Consider the following 17,499-nt stretch of genomic DNA (forward strand, 5'->3'; position numbering starts at 1 on the left):
CGTCTGCCTTCCGCTCAGGTCATGATCCCAGAGTCCTGGGATTGAGTCCTGCATTGGGCCTCTTGCTCAGTGGGAAGTCTGCGTCTCCCTTTCCCTCTGCCTGCTGCTCCCCCTGCTTGTGCTCTCGTGCTCTCGCTCTCTCTCTCTCTGGCAAACAACAACAACAACAACAACAACAACAAAAACTCTCTAGGGAAGAGACTTAGGAATCCACCTGTAGACCAAGATCCTCTAGTGATTCTGAAGCAGGCTAACGTTTGAGAACCACATAGCTCAGGTCCTTCACAGTTGGGATGCAAGGGCCACCTGCCATATATATGATGCCTTATTTGCTGCCCTATCTGGAGACAAGGTCATCCTCCTCCCCCAAAGGCTCCCATGTCTCTGCAGCTTCATCTTACAGAATCCCAATTCTCAGGCTATAGCAGGGCAGCCAGTAGCCTAGACAGGCTGTAAGACACATTCCCCCCAGGTCTGGACACCATCTCAGAGCCTAGGGTCATCACTCTAGACAGCAAGTGCCTGGAGAGGGGCTGGGCAGGAGCCCCGGGCTCCCAGGAAAGTGCCCGAGGCCTGACTCAGCTGGACAAGAAAGACTGTGCAGATGAGGAACTGATTCCCACAAGGCCCTGGGGAGTGTTGCTGAGTTTGTCAAAGCCAAGTGTGGTCCCTGGGTGACGCGAAGAGGCAGCCTGGGTGGTCTTCCCAGGATGCTGAGCTGAGTGGCAGATGACTGAGCATGGCCCACGGCCTCCCTTTGATCTAGAAAGCACTTTTCTTCCAAGACCTCAAAGCACTCTCCAGACACTACCTAAGTCATCCTTAACCCCAGTCTCAGGGTTAGATCCTGGTAAAGAACCCATCGAGAGCCATGTATTCAGCAGATACCAAATCTGGTCAAAAGTCAGAATCCCAGGGCGTCTGGGTGGCTCAGTCGATTAAGCATCCGACTCTTGATTTCGGCTCAGGTCATGATCTCAGGGTTGTGAGACAGAGCCCGGTGCTGGGCTCCACACTGGGCATAGAGACTGCTTGACAGTATCACTCTACATACCTGGGAGAGCTGAAGCTTTGTTTTTTTGTTTTTGTCTTCCAGGGAAAGATAATTGGAAAGATGTTTTCCATGGCAATGGAATCTGTAATTGTCTTTTTTTTTTTTTTAAGATTAGTTTTATTTGTTGGAGAGAAAGCACATGCATGAGCATGGGCAGGGGAGGGGCAGAGAGAGAGGGAGAAGCAGGCTTCCTGCTAGGCAGGGAGCCGATGTGGGACTCCATCCTGAGACTCCCAGATCATGACCTGAGCCAAAGGCAGATGCTTAACTAACTGAGCCACCCAGGCGCCCCAGGAATCAGTAACTCTGATGGCCTGAAGTTCTTCCTAAGCCTAAACTGTAAGCGTCCTGCTAAATGTAAAGTTCTCCAAGCTCCTGTGTGGTGAACACAAGGGAACTCTGCTCCGTTACAGTCTAGCCTCCACGCCCTGGGAGACATGTGAAGGCTCCTCCAGATTCTGAAGTTCAGCAGGAGAACCGGGCTTCAGCCCGACATTCCTGCATTTTACTTTGTCCCCACCAAGAGGCTGTGGCTACTTCCCGGTGGACATACAACCAAGGTGAACACTGTACCCAGGATTCTGACCCAACCGCCACCCCAAAACAAGAAGGTGGGAGACTGAGCGCTCCCAGACTGGCCTCTTTCCCCTCTTCCCAGTATGCAGGTAAAACCCAAACCAAACCGAACAATCCAGGGCAATGAGCTATGGAGGCCCCCTGAGGCTGGTCTCAGGACAGGAGCTATCCAGAGCTTTCCCCAGGCACTCGAGCCTGCTGCAGACTCCTCCACCACAGAACCTGGAGAGACCCTGAAGGGAAGCTGGAGTGGACCTGGTTCACTTAGGGCAACAAAACTCTAACCTTGGGGGCAGGATCCGCCCCCACCCCCCGCTCTCATTCCCATCTTCTCTGGGCTCCACTGGAGACAGAAACAAGATGTGTGGTCTGCAAAAGGAGGAGGAAAGAAAAGCCTCTGGGGCCCCAATGGCAACACCATCTGGCTTCTCCACGGTACAGGAATTCTCAGCTCAGCTTCGTGGCAGAATTTTTATGGGTAGGAGCTCGACCTTATCAGTGTGATCATCAACTCCCCGAAGATGGGGACTCTGAGTTCTATGTGCTTAACTTAGAGCCAGGCACAGAGCAAGCGCTTCTTACAGGTGAGCAAGAGTGACAGCGTCCTGGGTCCCCGGAGGCCCAGGCCGAATGCCCAGCAGCAATGACAAGAGCCCTGTCTGGGACAGGGGCTCATTCTCTGGGTGGAGTTGAAATGACATACCTTGCACTAAAAAGCCAGCCCATGGAGGAGCTTGGGAGATGTTCAGACAGTAGTCAGGATCCCCCCAGTTCCAGCCTGAATCAGGCCATTTCCAAGGGCTCTCCCTCTCTGATGCCTGGAAACACACAGCCCCAAACTCCCCAACTCATCTCCTAGAAGATGTTTCTGAGTCACTTAACCTCACCCTGGGTTATCTGTCAAGACTCCCATTTAAATATTCTAGATGCTGTCAGAGTTTCCAGTTTCTTCTTTGACTGCTGAGCTCCGAGGACCCTTACAGATCATCTGGTCCAGTCATAATCCAGAAGCTGGATATGACCAGCCTTTTTGTTTCTTTCATAGAAGACAAGAGAATAAAAGAGACTTTAATAGAGAATGTCAGAGTATGTCACATGTAGTAAGGGTGAGCTCCATTTCGGGAAATTTTCAGTTATGTTAACATCGACGTGTCTGGGACTTGCAAAGCCAAATGCATTTCTTCTAATGAATCACAGTCAGAAAAAGTATGAAAAACGCCAAACCTGTTTTCTCATGTTGCCAGTAAGAAAACTGATGCACAGAGAGGAAAAGCTAGTTGCCCGAGGTCACACAGCAACCTTGGACCAGAGCTCAAGTTTCTCCTGCCTTCTGTTTTAGTGCTCTGCTCAACTGTAGCCTGCGGGTCTCCGGTTTTGCACCCAGAGAACACCCCTGAAGTGGCACTGGCCAGGGATCCCCGAGAATCCCCAGTCCTACCACAGTTGCCCAGCCAGGAGTGGGACCCCTCAGCTGACCCAGCGCAGGTGCATGTAGCAGGGATATCAGTGGAGGATGGGTATGGACGACTGAAACCTATGGCCAAGCTTGTTTTGCGCATACAGGCGAGAGTGACCTTGACTTTCCTCTCAAGACCTTTTTAATAATCACTAAATTAGGGCAAATCACTCAAAGAGGCCACTTCAGGGTGAACATGAGGGCTCACCGGCTCTGCAACAAGGCAAGGCATGGCTTTCTCCTTGTGGGAGTGCAGGCCAGCAGATAAGCACCCTGCAGCAAAGATTCCGGGCTGTGAGTTGGGTCACTGCTGCCCATCTAGGCTGTGACCACTCCCATCCTCCTTCAATCAAAGAGTACCCTCCTGTCTGCAATGTGCTACCTGACTGTGTAGCCCCTTGGGGTGATCAACGCTGGGGTCAGAGGAAAGTGGGGGTGCAGGGAGGGTCAGAAATGAATACAGGTGAGAAAACCAAGGCTCACAGAGGCCGAGAGACTTGAGCAAGGTCACAGAGCTAGCTGGTCGCAGAGCCACACGTGACTTAAGTGCAAAGCTGATTCTCAGCTCCCCACTTCTCAAATCGCACACGAAGCACCTGGACATCTTATCACAACGCAGACTTAGTAGGGGTGGGGGGAGGCTTGAGATTGTGCATTCCTAAGAAATTTCCAGGTGATGCCAAGGCTGCTGGCTCTACACCATGTTGTCTGGAAAGACAGAGGGAACTTTGAAGTTCACCCCAGCTCGTACCAAGGCTCAAACGCTCCACTTGCGCCAGCGAATCCTCTAAGACTGACAAACAGACTTACTTAAAATAATAAGGATCATTACTTTAACATGCATCCAATATTGATTTTGTTTTCATCCCTATGTTATGCATAAGGAAGCCGAGACTCAGAGAGGTTGAAGACCTTAGCCTGAGTCACACAGCTAGTGAGTGGCAGAGCCAAGACGTAAATTCCGATCTGTCCTGACTCACAGATTCATCAGCTAAAAGCCGTGTGGAGATAAACCCTCCACCTTTCCTTTCTCTGAAGTTCAGGAGCCTCTCCCAGGAATGCTCATGATTCTCCTCCAGCCAAACCGTGCTCTCCCCAGCACTACTTGGCCACAGCTTCCTCATAACTCAGGCTCCTGAAGGTCCTTTTTTTCCAGACCTGTGTATACCCAGTGGACCCCAACAAGCTCTTTTTGGAGTTGATCTGGAGGAAGCAGGAGAAGCAAAGGAACTCAGGGCAATGTGTGGATAGCGGATCTATGCGGTAAGACACGTGGGGGACTCCTTCTAAATCAGGGCCTGTGTGCTTTCCACCAAGGCCATGTCAGCGGGGACGCCGAAGTCTAGCTTCCTGGACGCTGAAGCCCTACCCCCAGGAGGCAGCGCTGGGCACCAGGAGTTTTGCAAGGAAGGGCGCATGGTCTGTGTTGGAACAGTCAAGGACTCTGTGCAGGGAGTGATCTCTGGGTGGGATGAGAGCACATGGCAGAATTACCCGGAGGACCGCTTCCAAGGGCCATCCAGACCCAGCCCTGCATTTTGGCTGCGCCTTCAGGATAATGAACATCCTTAGTTCCACCGTGTTTCACCAAGTGCGAGCTCCCATCGCCAAGTGCATGTGAGGACTACCGACACGCGCAGCACCTGTTCCCACAGCGGGATGAACATCCATGTTCGTGCCCCACGTCTGCGGCACAGGCTGGCTACGCCAGGCTTCAGGTCTGAGCTCACCTTGCTGGGGCTGCCTCCTCGAAGAGAACTAGAAATCACGAATGACTGCAGAGGCCCTGGTGGCCAGGAGGCAGCAGGACTGAGGTAAGGCTGTAAGGGTTCAGGGAGTGGTCAGGAGGGGACTCAGTGGGGCCCAGGGCTGGGGCCTGCAGGTGGGGGGCAGCCCTGGGGTGTCGGGGCCTCACTGTCTAATTGCAGGGACAGAGGTTTTCCAACCAGTCTCGGAGCCGGGCTATCTTGCTCGGAGGGCTGGCTCTGCCACTTACAAGCTGTATGTTCAGGGCATGTCATTCACCCCTTAGAACCACGATGTCTTTGTCTATAAAATGGGCATAACAATGAATAGTCGAAATGAGCCGGTGTATATGTTTAAGGAGTGCCTAGGCTATGGTGAAGACCTGATCGATGTGAGCAAGGGCTTAAAAACACACATTCCACGACAGCCACAGGCCCCGTGCCCACGCTGGCAGACCGCAACAGGGAGGCCTCACGGAGTGAGAAAGCACACTTCACGCTTCTGCTTCTCCCACACGTGTACAGCCAATGGCTGGACGGGACCTACTTTTTCAGGGCACACTCCAGTTCGTTCTTCTCCTCGTGAGCTTCTTGGAGCTGCGCGAAGGTCCTGGTCAGGAAATCCTCAAAGTTGGACAGTAAGTGAGGTTCGTCCTTCCTCAGCCGTAACCAGAGCTGCTTGATGTCACTTTCACTACAAGAAAAAGGGGGCATTCATATCCGAGCGCAGCAACACCCTGGTTTCCGGATGTGAAACTGACAACCAGAACTAATGGCTAGCATTTACTGAGTGCTGGCTGTATGCTAGGTACTCTACGCCTATACGCTTATTTGACCCTCAGGGTAACCTCTGGGGCTGGGGCTCTGCTAACCCTCAGAAGAGGGGGAAGGGAGCTGGCTCCGATCACTTGGCTGACAAAGGATGGAGTCAAGAGTCAAACTCGGGCTGCCTGGCTCCTGCGTCGGCCCCCTTCACCCGGCGCTCCACTGCTTCCACTCTCTGGTTTTTCCCAATGGGCAGGTGGCACTGAGCGTGTGCAGCCGTCTGCTGGGAGCATCAAAGAATGTCAGGAAGAGGAGAGGAGGACAGGAGCCTGGTGCGTGTGAGGACAAATGCCGTGCAGCTGAAGGAGAGAGCTTGTCGCCCCAGGAAGGACGGTCCTCACAGCTGAGAGGTAAAGACATGCCATCTGATGGATGGCAGAAAGCAATTGTCACCATGGGGAACGGGAGAGAATACGCAGCACCCCACTGGGGCCCAGTGGCACCGGGAATGACTGACAGGCGGAAGGAAGGGAAGGTGCAAATCTGCAAGGCGCGTGTGTGCACACACGGAACGACAAAGAGAAAGTTGGCAGGGACACAGGCAGGCAGAGAGACAAAGACACAGAGTGACATGCCCAGAGCCTCCCCTCCCCAGCCCCAGCCCCAGCTAACTGGGCAGGTGCGTACCGCAGAGCAACAGAGACAGACGGGGCCTCGCTGATCGGGGACAGGAGGAAGGAGGCGGCGGCACACACTGGGGACCAGGCACTCCGTCTCTGGAGAAACTCGAAAATCTATGGCCAACCATCACGCAGAGCCTGAGAGCAGTCTGGTCTGCAGCCCATTAAATTCTGAAACCACTACGATCTGAGGGTAGCTACCACCGGGAACTCTCAGGATAAAGAATGAAGTCCTTTCTGTTCCTGTGTGACGAGTCCTATATTTGAGCAACTTTCCTCAGAAGTAATACTTGCCAGTGCCAGGTTAGCAAGGGGCCTGGGCCCCAGAGAGCACTCTCCGCTCCCAGTACAGGGAGGCCCACCAAGAAGGGAAGCTACCCCTGCTTAGTTGTCAGATCGTCCATCCATTGCCCCTCCCTCCTTCCTTCCCTTGCTATCCTCCAGCTCATCTGGAACACTCGTCCACCCACCACCCAATGAGTACTTCCTATTTGTTGGAACCCAGCGCTGAGAGGACAAGAGGTGATCCAGGAAACAAGGGATGGGGAGGGAGGAGCTTTTCCGTTCCCAGAACTTTGTTGTCCTGTAGATACAGTGGAGATGATACGATACAAGGATCCCAGAGACATATGACGATGGCCTCCCATGGCTGGGGCAGACTGATGCCCTCATGATGTACACGAGTTATAAAATCAAGGTCCACCTCGGTCTATCTGTTCACATCTGTCAAGTTCCTGCCGGGACAGACAGTTGGCTAGAGCCTCCAGTGAGATTTGCAGACCCACCCGACCCTCTTCCAAAGCTCTCTGAACCACCTCGTCATGGCCACACTACCTCCCCACCAGATTTCTGGAGAAGGGACAAATCTGTCAATTCTTGATGAAAAATAAGCCAAGTTCCATAAGTTGCCAAATCACTCCACCAGTCGGACTACCGGGAGTCCAGACACCTGGTCTACCGCTTCTGCTCCTTGTGGAAGGGTGTAAGGGAGCAGGGCTAGACAGGATTCTAGGAGGTCAGCTTACCCACCTGCCTGCTTCCAGAACAACACACAAGCCATTCTCGGGAGTGAATCTTTGAAGACCTCCGAAGTCTTCACAGCTTCCTTTATGTTCTCTGGGGCCTGGTGGTCTTGCCATCCCCCTCTTGCAACACCTGCCCCCTGCCTTCCATTTGGCTTCCATCGGGATGGAGATTGCTGGCTGCCATCTTCTGCATATCAATTTCTGTGACCACCCTTGAAGCCTTCCCTAGAGCCTTCTCTTCCAGGATGTCTCATGCTGGCTCAGCAACTCACTGGCCTCTGACAGGCCCTCTGAGGAACATCGGGTGAACTCTGTTTTGAGAGCCCTGCCAGGAAGGGGGCTGGCCCAAAAGGGACGGGTGGGTGGAGAGGTGCCTCTCTTTCATGACAGTGCCATGGCTTGTCCACACTGCCCTCTCCTCCTGCTCCTCTAGGAGGAGGCTTCCCGGGGTCATTGAGTGGTCCCTGGGTTCTGGCATCTTGTCCTCAGAGAAGCTGAGTGGGGTGTCTGACTACCATGCTTCCCACCCACCTGCCCCCGTCCATGAGCTCAGATGGTTAAGCGTCTGCCTTCTGCTCAGGTCATGATCCTGGGATCCTGGGATCGACCCCCGCCCCGGGGGCAAGTGCACTGCCCATCCAGGGCGTCTCCCTGCGCTCTCTCCCAGGCCTCCGCCTGTCCTTTCTCAACTCTGACGCAGTCTACCGAATTGTTGGTTCAAAAATCCACAGAGCGACAGATTCTTGCTCTGGCCTGCGTGTTGTGTGCAGGCCCCTCCTTTCCTGCCACTTCTTTATCATCCTCAACCACAGTTCCTTCTCCTCCCAAGCTCCAGACGCATCAGAGTTCCAATCGTTAGGCCATTCCCGCTCCTGCAACACACATCCAAGCCAAGACCGAGAGGCCCAGAAATGGAAAGGCGAAAGGCAACAGGAAAAGGGAGAACAGTGTTCCACGTTTTTAGGCCACTGGTTTCCACCAGCTGCAACCTCACTTTTTATTTTATTTCATCCTATTTTTATTTCATTTCATTTTAAATGTCAGATGCATTTTGGAAAAAAAAATGGGGTATTATGTTTTATTTGAAGTTCCAGCCATCTGAAATTTTCAGCTGAGTTGCTGATTATCCAAGAGGTGGGCTGGTAAAAACTGGTTAATTTCCTGCCTCAGCTTCCTGACGGGTTTGCTCTGGCTCCAGGGCACGGTGGGCAAATGCCGCCACGTGAGGAGCCTCGGCCAGGAGCATGCCACTGTGGGGCAGGCTGGGATGTCCTGCAGCCCCTGAGACCCGGGGCTGGCTCTGGGGGGAGGAGGATGCTGGTGATCTGGCAGGGATGGGGGAACCCCAGCAAAATGCACAGAGAGCCCCTCCAGGTCTGGCGCTCCTCAGGGAGCCAAGGACTGTGCTGATGTCATATGGTAGGAGTGAGGAGAGTGGGAGGATAGGGGCTGAGCACCGTTTCCCAAGAGAAAATGCAAAAAGCAGAGACAAGTGTCGCCAAGGGCAGGCTGTATGGAGCAAGTCTTCTAGCTGGCTGCCCAGAACCTGGGGGCTGGCTGAGCTCTGAACAAAGGTGGATGTTGCATGGACAGATGAAGGATGGCTCCTGGGCGGAGCCCCACCCCCCCCAATCGCTGTTGCCACTTACTCTTCCAAACCCTTCTGGGCTCCAAGTCTGTCCATCAGCGTTTGAAACTGGGTCTCTTCATCTTCATCTGTGTCGCCCACGTGCTCTCCCCCTCTGGACTGATAGACCTTCTCTTCCTGGAGCCGGGCCACCTGTTCACCCGCCTCTTCCTGACCCAGCTTATTCTGGCTGAAGAAGAAGTGACCTGGGGGATACACGGCACAAGGATCTGAATCGGGCAATCCGTAAATACTCACCCAGGAAGACCTTTTCCTTCTTAGTTGCCGGAAATCACCGGAGGCTCATTTGAGAGAAGAAAAGGGGAGCTCCCCCCCCCCACTACAGCATACATTTTGGACACCATCTCTTGGGTTTGGGGACTTTGTCACTTCCATGGGATTCTGAGACATGCTAGAGCCTGGGAATGGAGGTCAGTGTTATGGCACCTTTGTGGTCCTCGAACCTTTGAAGTATGGCTTAGAGCTCATGTCTTCCTTGATTTCCTCTCTACACAACCAGAACCTCCCCTCCATCGACCTCCAGCAGCAGCCTGACTGCTCCATGACATCGTCGAGCCATTGCCACCACCAGGACCACGGTGGTCCACGTTTACAAGTGACTCCGCAACTCTGGGTGCGCCTTCTCCATACTCACACTGCCTGTACACACGGTAGTCTGTCTTATACTCTCAAGGCGACTGCAAGCTCCTAGAGCTCAGGAGGAGCCTCGGGTTCTTCCGAGCAAACTCTACGGTACTTCGTGTAAGGCAGATGTGTGGTGAAACTTGTCTGCTGACCCATACTGGTCCCTGCTCTGATCGATATCTGATCAGTATCTCATCAGATGGGTATCTGGTTTCTCAATCTTGTTCGTGAATCTCTGTCTCTTTCCTCCTGGGTACCTTGAAAATGACTGCTCTATTCAAATCCTCTAGAAATTCCTCTGGTGGTGGGCTCCCCTCAACCTGGAAGACTCAGCCAGACCCAGGTTGAAATGAACCAGGCAGCCGTCCCACTGTGTTGCACACTGTTGTCATCGAAAGGAAAGGAGATGTAGAGGCTGGAAATGCCATTTTGGCTCCCCCCCTTTTTTTTAGATTTTATTTATTTATTTGACAGAGAGAGAGATCACAAGTAAGCAGAGGCAGGCAGAGAGAGAGGAGGAAGCACGCTCCCTGTTGAGCAGAGAGCCTGATGCAGGGCTCGATCCCAGGACCCTGAGATCATGACCTGAGCCGAAGGCAGAGGCTTAACCCTCTGAGCTACCCGGGTGCCCCTTGGCTCCCCCTTTTATGCCAAGCTTGCCCTTCTCAGGTGGGAGGGGATCTGGCCATGACCGTGTAGTGGGCATGGAGAGAACAGTGGTACAAACAGCCGACGTGGACACAGAAAGGAGGCCCAAATAATCCAGAGCCTGGAAACTTCCATAGGGCAAGGAAGCCTGGGCTATACAGACTACAGATCTGGTGGTGGACGCGGGAACCTCTCACAGCTTTAGGTAGATGAATATCCTGGGGCCCCAGCACCCATCGGAACTTACTAAATCCAGTGGTGAACTCCTCTGGCGTCAGAAAGCCATTGCCATCAGCATCCAGGGCATCAAACACATCCTCCAGTTCCTCCAAGCTGAGTGGTAACTCCTCATGGAGCCTCTGAAAACAATCCAGACTGCGGTGGTCAACATTCAGATCATCAGGGAGGGCCGGCCTGGAACTACAGAGCTTGCTGCTGGAAGGGTCTAGAGTTGGCTCTGTCCTACAAAGACCCCGTTACCGCCCTTATCTCTCCCTTGAATGTTACGACTACTTATTGGGTGCCTACTGGTGTGCAAGGCAGTTTGCTAGATTTATAAATAAATACATGTTTATCAATATGTTTATAAACAGGTGTATTTGTATTTAATTCTCATGACAATCCTTTAGGTGGGCATTATTAACTCACCTTATAGATGAAGAGTGAGGTTCAAGTTCCCTGCCCGAAGGTCCCCCAGCCTATAAGTAACAATGCCAGGAGTCAAATCCAGGTCTGACTCCAAAGCTGGCCCTCCTCACAACCATAAAGGATGGAAAAGGTTCAGAACGGACTCCCGTGGTAGGATAATAGCTGCGTGACACAGTGTCAGGTGAAACGAGGGAGTAAACATAAAGACAAGGCCCAGTGCATGTTCAATAAAAGGTGGTAGAGAGGCAGAGAAGGTGAGAGAGACAGAGAGATCCACTGACCCACCAAGGCCTCTCAGCCAGTGAGTGACAGAGGAGTGAGGCTTCACTGTCAGTCTTCGCTACTCTCCCCACGCAACCCCCTGCCGCCCCGCCATGCTAGCTCCCCTGCTAGGATGGGGGTAGGGGTCACACTCTCAGAAGCCTTCCCTGATGGAGCTCGCATGATCCCCGCATGATGGAACTCATGATCCCCGGGCCCCAGCATCAAGTTTGTCAGTTTCTGTGGACACGCATTTCGATCCTTTAGCTCCGAGGGGATGCTGGGTAAGCCCCCTTCTTCCGTGTAAGTGACCCACACCCGTCACTCCAGGCTGTGCTCCCTTCTTCTGCTTCCTACTGGTTCTCAACTAATTCCCGAAAGGATGTTAACTGCCCCTGGCCTAAGGGATCAACCCCCACGAGACCATGTGTGTTCTAAAGGGGAATTGGACAAGACAGTGTGCAAGGAAGTTATAAATCAACCCTGAAGCTGAATCCTGGCCTGACTAGGACCACACAGGATGGGAGGGCAGGGACCAGCTGCTGGGATGAGGAGCCAGTGGCTGAGTTCCTGATGCTTCCCTCTGGCCTTCTGCCTGATGTGCCGTGGCCCCAGGCCAAGGCTGATTTGCATCGTTGAAGCGAGTGTTCTCTTAGACCCTAATAACCTAAGTCTCCAAACGAGGACTCCCCAAGGGAGTTCATTATGGCCCAGCTGACCCTCCCCCTTCCTCCCTGTTACCTAAGGGACAGCTATACAAAATTGCCCGCATGCAAGTGATTGACAGCTGAAGACAAGGAACACGGGGCTGTAGGAAGGAAGATAAATACCCATCTGAACAATGAAAACGAGCTGGCAGGTGTGAAAGCCCATAACATAACTTGCAAGAATACTTGGCTTGATCCTATGGCAATCTTCTAGCTCATAAGCCATAAAGTTTAATTTGGCAGGTCGTACATTAAGGGAGACTGCGATGCAAAGTGGGAAGATAGGATGATGTGGAAGCCATTTAGGGGAACTGAATTAAATATGAATGAGTTTTTTTAGAAAGGAAGGGAGTGAGAGTGTGTGCAAAGATTCTAGAAGTGCCTCTGCTTAGCATACAGCAGAATCGCCGGCTTATCAACAATCCATAAACCAGCTGTCTCAAAAGCCACAATAAGAGAATGTGGGGTGAGGAGTGAGTCAATTTTACAAGGAGGAAGCTTATTAGCTCTATTGGAAACCAAAGGCATCACATGGGAAGGAGAGTCAAAACCCGAGCGACTCTGGACTCTGGTCCATTCCTTGGGGCCATCCTCCCTCCCTCCCCGCTGCCAGCCTGCGGTCGCCGAATCTGATCCATGGTGTGCTAGAGCTAGAAATGGCTGCAAGGGGGCTACCGAGGTTGGTGGGACCCTACCTTTGCCTTTCACCAAAACCATCCCACATGTGGGGACACTTCCTCTCGTTAGCTGTCATACCCCACCTTTAGGCTCCATTCCTGAGTCTAGCACAAATCCCTCCATCACCAAATCCCAGGCTCTCTGGTCTACAACTCAGGCTGGTTTCCTCTTTCTGCTGTCAGTGAAGCTGGGGAAACGATATTAGATCCTCCCTATAGTTCTTACCCTTCCTGTGATTTTTTTTTTCCTTCCTGTGATTCTTAATCACCATAATCATCTATTTATCTCTGTTCTCAGAACCTGCAAGCCGTGTAAAACCAGCTCATTCTGGTCTTGTCCCCTGGGCACCTGGTGTCTACATTTTCAACTGAGGTAAGCGGAGTGAAGGGGGACAAGATGATTCATTCCACCTATTGGCTAGCCTGCAAGGCTCCAGATTTGCCTAAAGTCACAGTGGAGACCAGCGCTGGGATTAAAGAGTTGATTTTGCATTCAGGGCCTCAGCTACCGTCAAATGGTCCTCTACCATGTTCTCTCTGGAGTTCCCTACTGGGCATTAACCATTCCCCGCCTACCCAGCTACCACCAAAAGTCTCTCTTGCCAGCAGCGCCATGCCCCAGGCTTCCAGAGATCCTGTTTGCTTTGTACCTCCTGTTTCACTTCCATTCCCATCTGGAAGGGCGGGCGGGGGAAGGAGGAGCCATGGGGAGGAAGTCAGCTCGCCTTCTTTATGCCAACACGTCCCATGCCCACGGAGCTCTGTAGAACCCCACTGCTTCTTGCAGACCTGCCTCCCTCCACTGCCATCAAGCTGGCTCTGAAATCCTGCCCCACTCAGGCTCTGCAGCCCCCGGGGCAGGCCAGGCTGTGGGAGTCCCCCAAACACAAGTTCCTTCTTTCACCGGTCTCGGGCCAGCTTGTATTTTGTATCCTGATAGATGCGACTAGTTGATGAATGTCTGCTCCTTCACTGGACTGGAAGCTCTGAGGCAGGGACCCCGTTCATTTTCACTCACCATCCTGTTCCCAGGGAGCTCAGTGCTGACCCACGTGGAGTATTCAGATACTTGTTGAATGTGCTAAGAGTGATGGCAGGAGACCCCGAACTCTTATCTAGGGAGCACTGGTCTGGACTCTCATACTTCCGATTGTGACCAGGAGCACACCTGCTGATTCTCGGCAAGGTCTTGTAGATGGGATGTTTTCCAGGACCTGGAACAGGAAGCAATCCTGCAGCAGTGCCAATGGCTGGGACTCACAGAACCACGGAGAAATGTTGTCTTCTGCTGCTCATCAGCCGGAGCCCCTAACCTTCCTGGCCACAAGACCAGTAGCACGCATTTTGCGGCTGAAAATGAATGGGTGCACAGCCTCCAACAAGTTTTTGGGAAACTCATTAAAGAGAAAACCAGGGGCACCGGGTAGCTCAGTGGGTTAGGCGTCTGCCTTCAGCTCAGGTCATGATCTCAGTGTCCTGGGATTGAGTCCCGAGTTGGGCTCCCTGCTTGATGGGGAGTCTGCTCCTCCATCTGCCCCCCCCCTTGCTTGTGCATGCTCTTTCTCTCTCAAATAAATAAAATCTTTAAAAGAGAGAGAGAGAACCAGAAGAAATCCAACTTTACAGCCAGAATTAAAGTCTCCCTCCTTTGGAGGCTTCTACGACATCCTGTTTGGATCTCCATTTCAGCACCAACCACTCTCTTCTCGTACCAAACATCTTCATGATGCGAATTCGAGGTACAAGAGATGAAATCTACCTTTAAAGCTTTGTGCTTTCACGTGCTTGGCTCCGGCTGTTCGGTGTAGCCTAGGTTTTCTTAACCTCCGCACTATTGAGATCTTGGATGCTTCCTTCTTTGTTGCGGGATGGAGGGGGGCTGTTCTGGGCATTATAGGATATGCAGCGGCAGAGGCCAGTAACACCTCCCTCCTTAGTCATTTCAGTCGAAAATATCTCCAGACGTCACCAAATGTCCTCTAAGAAGCAAAATGGCCCCAGTGGTGTAGACCAGACACGAACAACCACAGCACCAGCTGGGGAGGAGCGGACGGCTCCTTCTTCAGCATGAGCGCCTTTTCCTTATCTCTAAGGAAGCATAAGACAACTTGCACTTAAAATCAACGTATGATGGTTTGGCTGTTCTAGAAAATAGTATTGTGGTTCTTAAAAAAATTAGAAATAGAATTACCTTATGATCCAGCAATTGCACTTCTGGCTACATCCCCAAAGCACCGAAATCAGGGACTCCGAGTACTTCACACCCTTGTTCATAGCAGCGCTATTTTCATACAAGGGCATGAAGCAACCCAAGTGTCTACTGAGGGAGGAAAGGACGAGCAACATGCGGTATTCAGACAGGTAAAATGAACTATTAGCCAACCTTACAATGGAAGGAAATTCTGAGGCTTGCTACAACATGGATAAGCTTTGAAGACATCACGCCAAGTGAAATAAGCCAGTTGTAAAAGGACAGATACTGTGTGACCCCACTTATACGAGGAACTTAGAGTAGTCAAATTCATAGAGGCAGAAAGTAGAACAGTGGTTGCCAGGAGCTGCGGGCAGAAGGCAATGGGAGTTAGTGTTTAATGGGCGCCGAGCTTCCATCTTGGAAGATGCTAAGAGTTCTAGAGATGACGGTGGTGAAGGATGTATAACGTGAATGTGTTTAATGTCATTGAGCTGCACACTATAAAGGGTTAAGATGGTAAATTTCATGTGGTGTGTACTTTGCCACAATTTTAAAAAATCACAGTGTGGAGGACGTCTAGGACTGAGATAAGACATGGGGCGTGAATCCCCACCTCACTCTCCCAACACACATGCATGTACATTTATGGAGGGATTTCCAGGTCCTATTCTCAGGGCCAAGTGCTCTCTGTGCACACACTCATTTAATTCTCTTCTAATGCTGGGAGGCACTATAAATAATTCACAGATGAGGAACTATGGCCCAGGGGGCTTAAGAGACTCACACAAATTCACATACCACTACTACGTGAATTTGCAGATTCAGGGTTAAAACTTGGTGCAATTTGCTCTAAAAATCCTAGAAAGTCTTCTTGTTAACATAAACCAGGAACCATGTAACTTTTTTCTGTAAAGGACTAGATAGTACATATTTTAGGCTGTGCAGGCCCCTGGGTCCTTGTCACAGCTCTTTAGCTCTGCCATTGTAACAGGAAGCTGCTGGGAACGCTTTGCAAATGAAGGAGCAGAACTGCGTTCCAATAAAACTTTATTTGCACAAATAGGACCTATTTGGTTGGTTTGCCAACTCCTAGATTATTTTTAACAGTTTGGCTAGTCTAGGAACTCTAGGCAGTGTTGGGAGGCAGGTACCTGGCCTTGGTAGGTCATCATTTCACTCGGAAAAATCAAGGAAACAGAGTTTTTGAGGCTTTAGGTTTTTTCAGAGAGACCTCCTGCCCATGCTGACCCTGTCTCCCTCTCTGGGCTGAAAGAGTTCTTTCATGCCCTCCAACCTGGCTTCTCCTGTCTCTCTGTCCCTTGGAGGCAGGACCGACTTCTGCTTGGGGCCCTCAGCCTCATGACTCTGCTTGTCTAGGACTGTAGCAGACTTCACCCCACAAAGCAGTCTTCACCCCAATTCTGCCCTGGAGTAATCCCCACGAAACCCAGGGAAGTTCTTCCTAGAGGATGGAGGGAGATTTCTCAAACCGCTGCCTCCAGTCTGTTCACACAGGCTGGTTCTGCCATCCGCCGACCCTACGGTAGAATGTCTGCACCTGGAGCCTGAGCATAAGGCTTGCACCCCTGCCCTCCGTGCAGCCTGCCTCGGGTCCCTCCAAGTTGCACCAGGGTCCTCAAAGGAAAAAGCTTCTCCTGGACTCTGCTCCTTTCCTTCTATGGTCCCTGCTCTATCCGAGTGGGCTGGCTCCATACTGCCAGGGCTCAGACACTGTGGCAGTCTTGTGGAATGGGCTTGTTCCAACTCTGCTTCTCCAAGCGCTTCTTCTAGCCCTTAGGTTGGCCCTGCCAGGTAGATCATGGCCTCTCCTTCCTTGAGAGCCATTCCCTGCTTCAGAGGGTTTTTCCTGGTGGCTAGATCTCTGTGTGTGTGTGTGTGTGTGTGTGTACCTTCTGAGCTCTTCTCCCAGTTCCTGTGAGGCTGGGCTGGGAGCTGAGGGTGAGCAAGGTGGTGGCAGCCAGGTCTGAGAAGATGGTCACCAACCAAAGTAGGGTGACCTCCTGTCAAAGCAGCTTTGTGCAGGAGTGATGGGCAACAGACAGATGCCTGGAGGTTATGCCCAGGTGGACCGGGGGGCACACAGGGTTTCCACAGAGAGCCCAGGATGGCTAGGAGTGGGTTATGATTCTCCCCGTATTTCTTTCCAGCCCATCTTCCCCCAGACAGGAAAGCAACAGAACTGCTCTTAATGGCACTTTCTCAGCCGACAGAACTAAACATTACAAATGCTTCACTGTCCACAGTACATAGAAGCTTCGGGAAAAAAGGAGATGGTAGGAATAAATGCCATGGATGCCAGGTAGGACGTCTCTCCCCTTCTCCTGCCTGGGTCGGGAGCGAGGACGGAGGAGGAATGCAGCTGAGTCGGTATCTCTGGAACTCAATGTTTATTTCAGCTTGATCCTTCCGGGTCAAATACAAAGGATGTTTTACAATTTACACTTTATACCTTAAATTTACCACGCCTCTTCCTCCCTTCATTAAAAAGTGGGCTTCAGCGGGCTTAACTGGGATATATCCAGAGCAAAGTGCTGAGCTGCACCAGGCATATGGCCCAGAACTGACCCTTGGCAAATGCGAATTCCCTCTTCTTTCCAGAAGGGATAATCAAAAGTTAAGCACGCCATTAAAACTGCCACCACCAGCCACCACGACCACAGACCGATGAAGGCGATTACAAAGTTCACAGACAGGGTACGTCAGATCAAGGTTTCCTCAAAGCACGTTGAGTCTGACTTTCCATGGGGAGTGCGATTTGGGGAATGAGTTC

The 17,499-nt window shown here is 51.9% G+C and overlaps 1 protein-coding gene across 10 annotated transcripts in view; it reads right to left on the reverse strand.

Moving 5' to 3' along the window:
• Nucleotides 1-17,499, reverse strand: part of LOC111159838 (calcium release activated channel regulator 2A) — a 129,114-nt gene that overhangs the window by 62,646 nt on the left and 48,969 nt on the right. For 8 of the 10 annotated variants that reach the window (XR_002641429.1, XR_002641431.1, XR_002641430.1 and 5 more), the window contains 3 exons: nt 10,469-10,580; nt 8,951-9,134; nt 5,379-5,525 (listed from right to left, as the gene is read on the reverse strand). Coding sequence is in view for 6 of the 10 variants with exons in the window: in XM_022522479.1 (XP_022378187.1) it covers nt 5,379-5,525; nt 8,951-9,134; nt 10,469-10,580 (443 nt within the window). In the remaining 4 variants the exon portion in view is untranslated. Of the gene's footprint in view, nt 1-5,378; nt 5,526-8,950; nt 9,135-10,468; nt 10,581-13,532; nt 13,729-14,273; nt 14,603-17,499 lie in introns of all 10 variants that reach the window. The other 2 variants (XM_022522481.1, XM_022522482.1) reach the window with 2 other exon arrangements.

This window comes from Enhydra lutris, unplaced genomic scaffold (genome assembly GCF_002288905.1).
Source record: "Enhydra lutris kenyoni isolate GAN:26980312 unplaced genomic scaffold, ASM228890v2 scaffoldscaffold69, whole genome shotgun sequence".
Lineage (NCBI taxonomy): Eukaryota > Metazoa > Chordata > Mammalia > Carnivora > Mustelidae > Enhydra > Enhydra lutris.